At 34.7% G+C, this 14,380-nt stretch overlaps 1 protein-coding gene across 3 annotated transcripts in view; it reads left to right on the top strand.

Moving 5' to 3' along the window:
* The window catches only part of GPC5 (glypican 5), a 1,126,386-nt gene that overhangs the window by 211,901 nt on the left and 900,105 nt on the right, over positions 1-14,380 (top strand). For all 3 annotated transcript variants that reach the window (XM_081130889.1, XM_081130890.1, XM_081130891.1), the window contains exon 3: positions 7,199-7,893. In XM_081130889.1, the coding sequence (XP_080987015.1) occupies positions 7,199-7,893 (695 nt within the window). The remainder of the gene's footprint in view (positions 1-7,198; positions 7,894-14,380) is intronic.

Genomic DNA, 14,380 nt, shown 5'->3' with positions numbered 1-14,380 from the left:
GTATGTGCCCTGACCAGAGATCCCTGGGTGTATGGGGTTGACACTCCAACCAACTGAGCTAAGTGGTCAGGGCTTCCAGTTGGCATTTCACTTGTAACATGTTCAACTAGAACTTATAATTTCCATCTTCCTCCACATATAAACATGGTGCCTCCATAGTCTGGCCTATCTCAGTTGATGGCACCACTGTTTAACCAGCTGCTGAGGCACCAGTGTCAGTTATCCTTCATTTATCCATTTTTTCTACATCTACCACCATACAACAGAAAGTCCTTTTGGTTGTTATTACATAAGGCCAATGTGATCACTTTTTGTAACTTACCCCCCCCCCCCACTGCAGTTCAGCCCACCAGTGTCTGTCACTCATACTCTTACTATAGCCTATTACCTGGACTCCTTGTTTTCACTCTTGCCCCTGCCCTAACATTCCATTCTCTAGTCAGCAGACACTGTGATTTTTAAATATAAAAACCATGTCACATATCTCCATGTTTAAAATTCTCCAGTAGATTCCCATCCATGCTGTCAAAATGCTAAGACTTTCTTCTTTTTTGTGGCCTAGTAGTATTGCATTGTGTGAATGTAACACAGCTTTTTTATCCACTCATCCACTGATGGGCACTTCAGCTGCTTCCAAATGTTGGCTATTGTAAAAAGTGCTGCAATGAACATAGGGGTGCATATATATTTTTTTGAATCAGTGTCTTGGGTTTCTTCAGATATATTCCCAGAAGTGGAATTGCTGGGTCAAAAGGCAGTTCCATTTTTAATTTTTTGAGGAACTTCCATACAGTTTTCCACAGTGGCTGCACCAGTCTGCATTCCCACCAACAGTTCATGAGGATTCCCTTTTCTCCACACCCTCGCCAGCACTTGTTTGTTGATTTATTGATGATAGCCATTCTGACAGGCAGAGTGAGGTGATATTTCATTGTGGTTTTAATTCGCATCCCTCTGGTGATAGTGACTTTGAGCATCTTTTCATATGTCTAATGACCATCTGTATGTCCACTTTGGAGAAGTGTCTACTCAGGGATAAATGTTTATTCAGGTCCTTTGCCCATTTTTTAATTGGATTTTTTTTTTGGTGTTGGGTTGCATGAGCTCTTTATAAATTTTGGATATTTAACCCTTATGAGATGTATCATTGATGAATATGTTCTCCCATTCAGTGGGTTGTCTTTTCATTCTGTTGATAGTTTCCTTTGCTGTGCAGAACTTTTTACTTTGATGTAGTCCCATTTGTTTACTTTTTCTTTTGTTTCCCTTGCCTGAGGAGATAGATCAGGAAAAATATTGCCATGAGAAATGTCTCAGACTTTTTGGCCTATGTTTTCTTCTATGATTTTTATGGTTTCGAGTCTAACATTTAATTCTTTAATCCATTTTGAGTTTATTCTTGTGTGTGGTGTAAGAAGGTGGTCTGGTTTCATTTTTTTTGCACATACTTGTCCAGTTTTCTCAACATCATTTTTTAAATAGACTATCTTTACCCCATTGTATGTCTTTTTGCCTCCTTTGTCAAATATTAATTGGCCATAAAGGCATGAGTTTATTTCTGGGCTCTCTATTCTGTTCCATTGGTTTATTTTAAAGATTATTAGGAGATTTAATTTTAAATCTTCAATGCACAATAATTCATGAAACAATCTACAGTGACTTGTTTGGCAATGATATTATCTGTTACATAAGCACTTATTTGAGTTTAAATTTTGCTAAAATCATAAACTGGTTTTCAGAACATAAATGGTTATAAAATGACATTAGAAATAAATGTGAAGCACCATGATAGCCAAAATAATGGGGAGGGAAAAGAGGGAGGAGAAACGTTGAGAAAGCATTTTTCCGTATAGTGCTTGTCCTAGGAGACCAGATTAATTACCAGCATATTAATTCTTGGTGGTACAGATTAATATTCCACTCACTATTTATTTGTATAGATGGCTAATTTCTGAAGAATGATATTATAAATCATACTGGATAACATTAAAAAATATGTCATTAAATTAATATTCCAGAAAACATTTATTACACATTTTACTTTATGAAAAATTGAGTAAACATGCAAATATCATAGAGATGAATTCAGTGTAAACACTTCCAGACTGGGGAAATAGATAATTGCTGCTTTTATTTAAATATGCATATTTTCAGAGTGGCTATAATGGTCTTCTGATAATTAAAGGAATTATTAAATGTGACTATTAAAATTATTAGAAGGCATTTTTATTTAAGATAAAGCAGAAGAATTACAGCTCATTGCAATGTATATGTGATTAAAACTGGTTGAGAAATTACTCTTAAAATGATCTACATATCTTGTCATCTGCCTGTAATTCAATTCAGAAGGATGTATAATCTAGGGCACAAACTAGCTCTAAAGTAGCAGTTTAGTAATGAAGTATCTGTTGTAGTAACACAATCTGCGACTTGAGAATTGCAATGCACAAAAATGTAAATTTACTATGAAAATTTCCATCCCATATACACATTGTAAAACCATCTGATTATCCATGGTTGATATAATTTAATCTTTCTCCATCTATTTTATTGCTGTGTTTGAGGATATCTGTGGTCTTGAATTGTAACAGACACTTTAAATTTTGTATTTTAAAATGTTCATATATCAAAAATAATAAAAATATGAAAAGGTTCATAAAATGTCTGTTCCTGTGAGGATTGGTTAGGTTATTACAACAGTTATTTCATGATCATTACATTTGAAGTCAACTTTATCTTTAAAGTAGTAAGAGCCCTATAAATATTAAATTTCTCTCATTGCAAAAGATACCTGTATATTAATCTTCACTGATTTTGAAATTTGTCAACTTTAATTTTAAATCCCTATCATCTGATTTTATCTCCACCAGTTTTACTTAAGTTTAGACCCTTGATTTAAGTTTCAGAAATCATTTATATGTATAATAAAATGTCTCTGAAGGGAGTGTGGGCTGGGAAAGGTGGCAATAAAACTTCTTGTTGTAGGTGTTTTCTTATTAAGATTTCACAGAATGTTAATGTTGAAAATTGCAGTGGGTGCATATAAATGTTATGCATTTCAACTTTTTACTTTGTGAGATAATACATAAATCGATTTTCTCATAAAGCTGGAAGAAATTATGTTTTTATTCAATCAGCAATTAGATTGCAGTTTTTATTCAATCTACCACTCTTAGGAACAAGAGGAAAGTTGGGGTTTCGGCCGTGATAGACTTGATCTGATATTATTGAAAAGAAGAGGTTATTGAAATGCTCAGTGGAAAAGAACAGAAAGATTTTTTCTAGTCTGTTTCTTAAATTCCTTACGTAAGCCTAACAAATGTTTATCTATTTTCAAGATATGTTACCACCTTTATTACCACATGAATAGAAAACTATTATTTGTATAGCTTGAATGAGGGGCATTTTTTATTTATTAAAACTTTGTAATGAAAGGAACTGTTTAGTGTCTCCTTAATAGTTCAGTAAATGTGATGAATTATTCAGCACCTAACCTACCTTGGATTTATAAACTAGGATTTTATATGTGAATTATTCTTTTGCATTGCAGCAAAATATTTTGTTTGACAATTCTTTTAAAAAGTTTAAACTGTTGTTAAAATAAAAATATTAATTTTATAAAATGGAAACACTCAATTCTGTGATGAACACAGTAGGAAAACTAGGTGATAGTTCTGCAAATTCAGAGTTGATACAACTAATATTAGTAAATTTAACTTCTGATTTTACCAACTTTTTATAAAATGTATGAACAAATAATTCAATAGCTTGGCTTCTAGATTGTTTAGCTTCTGATATTAGAATTTTTATATTAAAATTTTATGAACCTATTAGGGCCAAAAACTTCACAAATGTTCATTTCTACACATTAAAAAATGAAATGTATATAGAACATGTGTTTACAGTTTTTGTCATTGATTGAAGAAACATTTATAATCACAAATATGTACATAAAATCATGAAATATGTATGTAAAATAAATACATACCTAACATATGTTTAGGTAATTCAATAACTAGAATGTGTTAACATCAGATTTAATGAAGATTGAAATGAAAAAGAAAAAAAAGAAAAAAGAAAAATAACTTATATTGTGATGAGTTAATAGAATAGTAAAAAGCTTTTACAGAATACATTCATTTTAAAGAGCCATTGTGTGTTTAGCTATTCAGGAAATGATCAGAATGTTGAAGTTTGAGAACATATAATCTTTCATTCAAAGGGTAATAAAATTAATGCATAATTATAAAAACTGAAATTTTAATGCATGTGCTATTAGGAAAAGTTTTAAAATGTTGCTGCAATACATTTCTTAAAATTTTTCTTCAGTTTTTTAGTTATTTTGTTAAAAGAAAAATAAAAACAAAGCAGAAGAAAATTACTGTGAAATAAAATAAAATCAACATTGTAGAATATTTTTAGAAATTTATTTTTTAATTACAGACTCAAAGAGTAATCAAATTAGGTTATTGCGTGTAGTGCAGGACAGTCTTCCAAAGAAATGATATTTGGAAGCACTGCACTCATATTTTAGAATGGATGCAGCTAAATATCAAGTATATTCTCTTCAATATTGCTTTTATACAAAATTAATTGGCCAACCTGTTAGCTATAGCAATGGAAAAGATAAATTCCCTATATTCCTGAATAAGTTATAAATTAATGGGAGTAGAATTTATAAAGAAACATTTTGTTTTTTACTTTAAAAAATTGTGTATTTGAGCATTATTTAGAGTTGGCAGAAGTCAGATAGAATCTTTGTTCTATTGCCTGGGGTAGCATGCAACCTTTATTTCACTGAGAAACATGGCAGGTATCAGTCACACTCACCTATAGCATGCACCTTAGCAAAGCATGTAATAGTGCCTGTGATGTATGGGTATCTTTAACCTATCCTTATTTTAAATTAAAAAAAAAAAAAGGCAACCTATCTCACAGTTCATAGCCACTTAGAAGGTGCTGAGAAAAATGAGCCTATGCTATTGATAATAAATAAGCTTAGCAGTTTTATTTTAGTTCTGACCACGGAAGTTTAATTTGCTTCTCACACGCATTCCCGTGGATCTGTCAAAGCTTTAGTAGTGGCTGACACTGCAGCTGTGGGGTCAGACTGTCATGGTAGAATGCTTGTTGAACCATTATAAAAGCAAAAAAACCATTTTATAGATATCTACAATTGCAATGTTTCAAAAACTGGCCAAGTCAAAATAAATCCCCCCCTCCTGGATCAAGACAGGCCTAGTGAGTGAGAACCCACAGTGCAAAGACCTGGCAATCAGTATTTTCCCCAGCAGCCCAGATGATCAGGCCAACTTGGGGAAAGCATGTATTAATTCTCTCCCAAGTGGCAAAGCAGCTAATCTCAGTTGAAGCCTTCAGTTACCATCCAATTTCATTACATTTTAATTGAGATTTAGCATACAGCTTTTACTTCAGTGGGCACTAGAGATGCATAGGTAACTTCTGAGTTCTGCCTAGTTAACAGTCTTGAGTTTGTAGTAATTTAGTTGCAACAGCCTTTAAGATCTGTTGCCTTTAATTGCAAAGTAGAATTTCTCTCATAGTTCTGGCTGCTGCAACAGAATATCATAGGCTGGGTGGTTTAATAAACAAGAGAAGTTTATTTCTCACAGTTCTGAAGGGTGAGAAGTCCACGATCAAGGTGCTCATGGATTCATTATCTGGTGAGAGTCCACTTTCTGGTTCACAGATAACTCTCTTCTCTCTGTGTCCTCACCTGGTAGAAAGGGCAAGGGAGCACTCTGAAATCTCTTTTATAAGGGCACTAATCCCATTCATGAGGGCTCCACCCTCAACACCTAATCGCCTCCTGAAAGGTTCCACTTCTAAATAACATCGTATTAGAGATTACGTTTCAACATATGGGTTTTAAGATGAACAGACACGATTGCATGCACCTTGATATATCACACTAAATTCTGGAACCCAACCTGAGTCAGTCTCATGACTGAACAGGATCAGGATACATGATATTGTGTTTTATCTGTCTGTGCTTTTCACGAAAGTGGTTAGTTTATTTTAGGTACTATGGCATATTCATGACACAGTTCCATTTCACCAGCTCTCCCTGCACCTATGCTTTTTATTTAATTTTATTCTACTGTTTTTCCAACTCTTTTTATAATATATTCAATGGTTTTATTACTGAATTATTGTGTGGTCTTTTACAACCTAATTAAAAATAACTATAAGATTGGGGCTATGGGAGATAATTTTATTGATGTATTTTATAATTGATTATATACTGATATAGTCTAGTATCCCATTTAGGATAATTATGAAATGTAATTACTAGTGTATCCAAGGTGGTCAACTGCTACCTAAAGCTATCATTTTGAAATATAACACTTACTTGCTGATTACTATTAACCTCTCTTAATTTGTGGATGAATTATTCTCTGTTCTTTCTGTGGAGAAATTGATTTGAAAGTATCAATTACTTAAGTAAAAATAAAATGTCCCACAGTAAAGTCTTTGAAGACAAGATGATAAAACCAACAGACGATAGTTGAGAGAGAAGGTGGTCGTGCAATTATTTATTTTCATCAATTAGCGTTGCCCATGACTTTCCCACTGTGTAAACAAGGTTTGACAATTTAGTGGTTTAATCATAAAATCTTTTCCTTTCTTTTAATTTGAACATGCAAGGAGGTCCAAAGATTGTCAGGCTTCCTTTGGGAATTATACTCTCTTTGGAGCAATGAGTGCATAGTCTACTAGTTTTCATTCTGAAAAAGATTTTGAAAAAATATAAGAGTACAGCAGGTGTTGAATCAAGAATTTAATATCACTATCTTTTATAAATAATGGACTCATGATGGGAAATTATTTTCTCAATGATACTTTTTTTTTTTCTGTCATTAGTGGGTTATGAATGACTCTGGGATAAAATAAGAAAATACCATACATGTGAATTCTATTTTTATTTCTATATTTTTTAAAGGTGTTTGATTCTTGGAAATATATTTCTGTAAAACAAGTGTGCTGTGTGTAATGCTCACTATTGACCAGCCATTATCCTTCGAAAGCTAAATTGGGTTTGTAGGCTGAGTGTCCTCATTTAGACCCTTAAATTATTTTCAATGCATTAAGCTCATTTGCCGCCTGGAGCAGATGGGTGAACAGTTTTAACATGAATACTAAGCTTTTCCATCCTTTGCCTCTGCTTTTGTTACAGAAACCCTTGAAACTCTCATCAGACAAGCAGAAAATTATACCAGTATACTTTTTTGCAACACCTACAGGAACATGGCCTTAGAGGCTGCTGCTTCAGTTCAGGAGTTCTTCACTGATGTAGGGCTCTATTTATTCGGTGCGGATGTTAATCCTGAAGAATTTGTGAACCGATTCTTTGACAGTCTTTTCCCTCTGGTCTACAGTCATCTCATTAACCCTGCTGTGACTGACAGTTCCCTGGAATACTCAGAATGCATCCGGATGGCTCGCCGGGACATTAACCCGTTTGGTGACATCCCCCAAAGAGTAATGGGGCAGATGGGGAGGTCGCTGCTGCCCAGCCGCACGTTTCTGCAGGCACTGAATCTGGGCATTGAAGTCATCAATACCACAGACCATCTGCCCTTCTCCAGGGAGTGTGGCCGAGCCCTGCTGAGGATGCAGTACTGCTCGCACTGCCAGGGCCTGACTCTCAGGAAGCCTTGCATGGGGTTCTGCCTCAACGTCGTGAGAGGCTGCTTGGCACACATGGCAGAGCTCAATCCACACTGGCATGCATACATCCGGTCATTGGAAGAGCTGTCAGATGCCATGCACGGAACATATGACATTGAACACGTGCTCCTGAACTTCCACTTGCTTGTTAATGATGCTGTGATGCGGGCTCACCTGGATGGGCAAAAATTATCGGAACAGGTAAGCAGCCGCTCCATATTCACTGTCTGATCTTTTAGAACTCAAAGATTAGCCTTATACATTAAGTTTGTTGATTATAAGCCCATAATTATGCACTTTAAAATTATGGCAGCTTCACAAAATTAAGTTTTTTCTTTCCCTGTTCTGAGGCCAGCATTGAGCAAACCTCAGGGAAGCAGGTTACTTGAGTATCTCAAAAGATTAGAATCATCATTGTGCTTATATTTTATAAATATGTTTTAAACAAAACTTTTGTCATATGGAATTGCATGGTGGATTTACAAAGTACATTCTTCTCTTTTAAGTAAATAGTTTGATTTCATGTCATAAACAGCCCTGTGACTATCTTAATAAACATAAATTATTACTAAAAAATTGAGTCTTTTCTAAATGAAACAACTGAGATTCTCTTTTTAACTTATAGTGACAGAAAAAGGAGAAACTGACTTTAAATTCCTTGAAAATTGACTCATTAATATTTATTTCTGCCAACTCTAAAGTGATTTATAAGCTATTTATCAAGCTTTGATAACCAGTCACACATCAATGAATTTAACAAATTCAAAATAAATTACTGAAAGCCCACAAATAATGACTTTCTCACATTCCCAAAGCAATCTCCGAGATCTAGTACTTCTAAGTCTAATCTCAGTAAATACATATTTCCACTTTAAGAAATCCATAGAGGCACCTGATATATCATATTTCTGTTGGATGAATTTCAACTGGAAAAAAAATGTTCTCAATATCCTGAGAAAATAAAAAAATATCTTCTGTTTAAACCATTAGAGAAACATATGCCAGATGAGATCTGAATCCTTCATCTTTTTGGAAATTTGCCCCTGCAAATTTGGATCATGGTGGGAGGAGGAGTTTTATTTGGCCCTTTGATAACCCCTCCTGAGGTTGAAATCACTGGCAGTGGTGAGGGCCAATCAAGAACCATGTCCCTCATGAGGCATGTCTAAATTTTATTAGTAACACGTTAGATAACAAGCTTGCATCATTTTTGAATAAATATTTTGTAAGACTTTGAAAATGTTACATGATTAATTTGTGATTTTATCTTTCTGAGAAATATTATGATATGAATTACTTGAGAATAATTATTCAAGTAATTATTATTTATTTATAACCGTAATTCTATATTTCTGCCTAATTTCCTAAGAAAGGGATATTTGTTAAATATCTTATAAAGGTCTGAAGGCCTATAAAGGGGAATCTGGACAAAGATCCCCCAGAGGAGTGGCCCATGGGGTTTGTGGACAGCCGTCGTTGGAAGGTTCATCTTTTTGGTGAATGAATATCTACACCCTAAACTGCCATGTGCAGCACTCTAGATCGTAAGCTTTGGTGATAGGGGATAAGTCTCAGCCATCTTGGACGTCAGATATATGAGAACTATTATTCTGCCTCTTGGCCTGCTATCTTCCATCTAGGCTATTCGCTCCTATTTTATTCAATTCTTCCATAGATGCTTTCTTTGTAAGATCACTACTTGAACCACATTCAGCATTATTTTTAGTAGTTTCAGGTGTAGAGCATAGTATGTAGACAAACATATACATTACAAAGTGATCCCCCCATATTTCAAGTACCAATCTAGCACCACATATAGTTATTTCAATATTATTGACTATATTCCCTATGCTGTACTTTATATCCCCATAAATATTTTCTAAGTACCAATTTGTACTTGTACTTCTTTTTTTTTTAAAAATTATATTTATTGTTGAAAGTATTATAGATATTCTCTTTTTTCTCCATTAACCCCCTTTTTCACCCAACCCCACAACTCGCCTTCCCTCTTGACAGTCATCAACATGGATGGGTATTCTGCTACATGAAATAAGTTAAGGTGACCTCCAAGTTCTGATCTAGGGGTAGGACACCTGTATCCTCCAACTGGATAGAGAAGGACTCTAACAATGATTTACCATAGTGCCAAAAGTTATGTAGTTATAACTCCCGTCAGTAAAATAGAAAGTATTGGAAAAATTGTCCAAAAAATTAAAAGAAGGTGCCTGGCCGGTGTGGCTCTGTGGTTGAGCATCAACCTATGATCCAGGAGATCTCAGTTTGATTCCTGGACAGGGCACATGACCGAGTTGCAGGTTCGATCCCCAGTAGGGCCGTGAAGGAGGCAGCCAATCAATGACTCTCTCTCATCACTGATGTTTCTATCTCTCTCTCCCCCTCTCTCTGAAATCAATAAAAATATATTTTAAAAAATTTAAAAGAAGGTAAGACATTATTCCATACTCTTTCAGTGATTTAATAGGGGAATTATCTCTAATTATATGTAGTTTTTTTCATTTTTACTTAATATTGTACTTACTATAAGGGCTATAACGATGCTCTGCTTCAGGTGCAGCTGGAGGTCAAAGTTCTCTCTTCTGTACATGCCTCAGATGCATGACTTGCAGTTTTGATCTGTTGTCTCCCAAAAACAACTCAGTATCTTGTTAGAAACAGAATAGGACCATTTTTGAGTTGGTTCTGCAGTTACAAATACACAAATTAAAGATAAAACATCATAGAAATAGAAAACTGAAAAATGTTTGAACTATTATAATTCCAAGAGCATAATGAAATTACTGGAAACATTTGCTTTAAAATCAGAAATAAGATATTGCTGTCAGGTATTACATTCTTCAAGCTAAAGTTTACATGGAGGCACTAATTAAGACAATTATACAACGCCTCAATAAAAAGTAACCTAATGAAAATGGGCAAAGGATTTAAATAGACATTCTCCAAAAAAGGTATATAATAGTTACTAAAACATATGAAAAGATGTTCTCCATCATTAGTCTCTAGAAAAGATTTTCTACATTATTAGTCATGCAAATCAAAACAACAGGACAATGGGATATCACTTCACACCCCCAAGGGTGGCTACAATAAAAACAATTGACAGTAACAAACCTTGCTGAGGCTGTGGAGAAATCTGAACACTCACGCCTCGCTGGAGGGATTGTAAAATGGTGCAGCGATTTGAAAAACAGCTTGGTAGTTCCACATAAAGTTAAATATAGAGTTACCATATGACTCAACAATTCCAGACCAAGGTGTATACCCAAGAGAATTTAATACAAAAACAAAAAACATGCATAGATATTCACGACAGCTTTATTTGTAATATCTCAAAAGTGGAAATGATCTAAGTGTTCATCGGCTGACAGATGGATAAATAAAATCATTTTTAAATCATACAATGAAATATTATTTGGCAGTAAGATAGGAATAAATTCCTGATGCCTGCTACAACATGATTGGACCTTACAAACATTATGCTATGTGGAAAAAGTCATAAAAGACCACATATTATATGATTCTGTTCATATGAAATGTCTAGAATAGCAAATCCATTGAGACAGAAAGTATGTTAGTAGTTATCAGGGGGCTGGGGCCATGGGGGATTGTGGAAATTTCTGCTAATGCCTCTAGGATTTTTTTTGTGAAGGGATGTGATAAAAACATTGTAAAATTACATAGTGGTGATGGTTATACATTTCTCTCAGTGTAGTACAATTCACTGAACTGCACATTTCAAAAGGGCGAATTTGATGGTACATGAATTGTATAACAATAACACTGTTATAAAAAGTTATAATGTATAATTTTGAAAATTGACTCATACAAATGGAAAACCAATATATTCTGGTGAATAATTCCCATTTATAGCTTTATTCTTTTTGTTGGCATATGCTCCTTGAGATTGGGAATTCAGAGGGACAATGTTTCTTCTCACTGTCATCCAAATGACGCCAAAAATGTTTTTAGAGATATTTTATCATCAATGCTTCAAGGTCCTTCAGAGAAAGATTTGCTCCATATATTAAAGGTGTTGTTTTCCTTACAGATAGTAAACTTTATACCTTGAAAATGGCTTTGCTCATTCAAGATATTTTCAGGTCAGATAAACATGAATAGGTAGATAATTTCATTCATTTATCCAAATATTTAACAAATATGCATTGAATGCTTTCAGTGTACCAGGCACTGCTAGACATTGGGTATATACCAACTGGGTATGCAGCTGTCCTGTTGGAATTTATATTAGGCTAACTCACTTTTCATAACCACTTCAGCATGTCTAGTCTGTTCTCCACACAGAAGTCAGAATAATCTTTCCAAGTTATAAAATAGGTTATGCTTAAAGACCTTCAGTGGCTTCCTGTTGACCTTAGAATAAAATCTAAAAGCCTTATATTAACCTTTAGAGCTTTGCACGTCTGGCCTTTACTACTCACACCACTTTTAATAATTCTTTGTTCTAGCCATGCTGGAGTTCTCTTGATTCTGTCATCATGCAGTCTTCTCACTTGACTCTTGTCAGTTCCATTTTTCTGGAAATAAGCTCTTTCCCAACTATGCCTCCCCAAACCTTTATCTAGCCAATTCCAATGCCACTTTCATTTTGGTCTCATTTTAGGCACTGCACCCTCTGGGAAGCATTCCCTGGCTTCTGTAGAAAAGGTTAGCCAATTTTGTCATATATACTAGTAACACCATAGCTTTTCCTTTACAGCATTTTGCATACATACAGTTATTTAATTATTTGTGTGTGTGTGTGTGTATATATATATATTTTTACCTGAGGATATTTTTTCCATTGCTTTTCAGAGAGAGTGAAAGGGAGAGAGAGAGAAAATGAAACCAATGTGAGAGACACATCAATTGGTTGCTTCCCGGAGCTGGGGATTGAGCCTGCAACCAAGGTACATGCCCCTGACCAGAATCGAACCTGGGACCCTTCAGTCCACAGGCCAGTGCTCTCACCACTGAGCCAAACAAGCTAGGGCTTTTGTTTATATATTATATTGAGTTGCATGTGCCAGAGGGCAGAGACTGTTCATTGTGATATCCCTAGAGTCTAACTATTGGTGGACATATGAGTTCCTTGATGAATCTACAGTAAATCTGGCCTTTCTTTTCACCTGCATTGCCTGGACTATCAGAAGTGTCTCCAAATTGATTTCTCTGCTCTACCTTTGCCTTATTTGTGTCCAAATTCCTTGTCATGGTGTCTGTGCCATGACACCATTAGATCTCACTTATCAATATCATTTTCCTTTTCCTGACCATCCTCCCTTGCATTCATGTCCCAGATTAAACTACTTCACCCTTTCCCCTCAACTCCACGGGGACCTGAATATTCTTCTATGATATGCACTTAACACAAAAAACTGGAAGCTTGTCCAAGAATTTACTGGATCTTTTTCATGTTTTTGTACTCCCAGTGCCTAATAAAGTACCTGGGAACATTTCTTGAAATGAAATGACTTCCTGACTTCACAGTAGAAACTTCTTGATTAATGCATGGAATTAGTTTTAATTTCAGACATTTACAATTTTTCATTGAATTTTAAATTACTAACATTTCATATATCCATGAGAGCACAGCAAGACAATTGCGATAATCTATGATTCTTTTAATGAAAGCACAAAATGCTTCCATTTCAACTTTTATACAGATAAATACTCTGGTATCATTAATAATTATATCTACATTTATCTTAGGCCCAGTCAAAAATCCCATTTATCAAATTAGGTTATTATAAATAAAAGCAAAACAAAAATAAGAAACACTGAAAACAAATCTTGGTAGAAGTGCATATGATTTACATAATTTGGGGAGTGGTCCTGCACCATGCTTTCCACTCTCTAGTTTTCAGTCTAGGAAGACAAATATCAAGCGTCCATTTCACATATTCATTTGGCACTAAGGCCACCAGAGATGCTTAGGAGCTGGAGCAGGACTGAGGCAAGAATTGAAATATGTCAGTAGAATTAAAAGATGCCCTTTAGATTCTATAGACATATTTCTGGTTCGCAGAATCTTCATGGTTTATCTAAGGAAGTTTTAAAAATTACTTGATGTAGTTCACTAGTGTTCTTTTAGGTGTTAGTAGTAGGCATTCTTTTAAAAAATATTTCATGATCTTACATTTGGGGAAAAACAACATACAATATACATCTCCTAGATAGTATTGCAGGTTTTCTTCATGTATATCAGAGTGTCAAAGATTTTGATAAATCCTGGTACTTTAAAATGTTCATTAGCTATATTAAGTAGGGCACTTCCAATATATATATTTAACCAAAACCACCTTTTTGCCTGGACACGTTATGGATTTTCTGCTAAAACCTTTTTAGAAAATGGTGCTCAGAGGTATGTTTCATGATTTATTTGGGCCTTTGTCCACAAGTAAATTACTTTTAGGGGAAGTTGAAGACAATGTAGCCTGGTGTCTGGCCAGGTAGCTTTAAGTTTAGAGCTAGATCATTGACAGCTGTGAACCTCAGATGGATCCCCTCACATCACTAAAGGGTTGGTCACCCTAAAATTGACCATAGGATAACAACTGAGAAACTGAGTTCCTTTGAAAACACCATGCAAATTTGATTGAATTGTGTGTTTTCCAGATGTAGCAATGTGAATATAGAAAACCAGGCATTCTCTTGACCTTCTAAAAGTGGT

Source organism: Miniopterus schreibersii (assembly GCF_964146895.1).
Source record: "Miniopterus schreibersii genome assembly, chromosome: 2".
Lineage (NCBI taxonomy): Eukaryota > Metazoa > Chordata > Mammalia > Chiroptera > Miniopteridae > Miniopterus > Miniopterus schreibersii.
The sequence above is the reverse complement of the archived record's forward strand: the minus strand, read 5'-3'. Positions and strand labels throughout refer to the sequence as shown.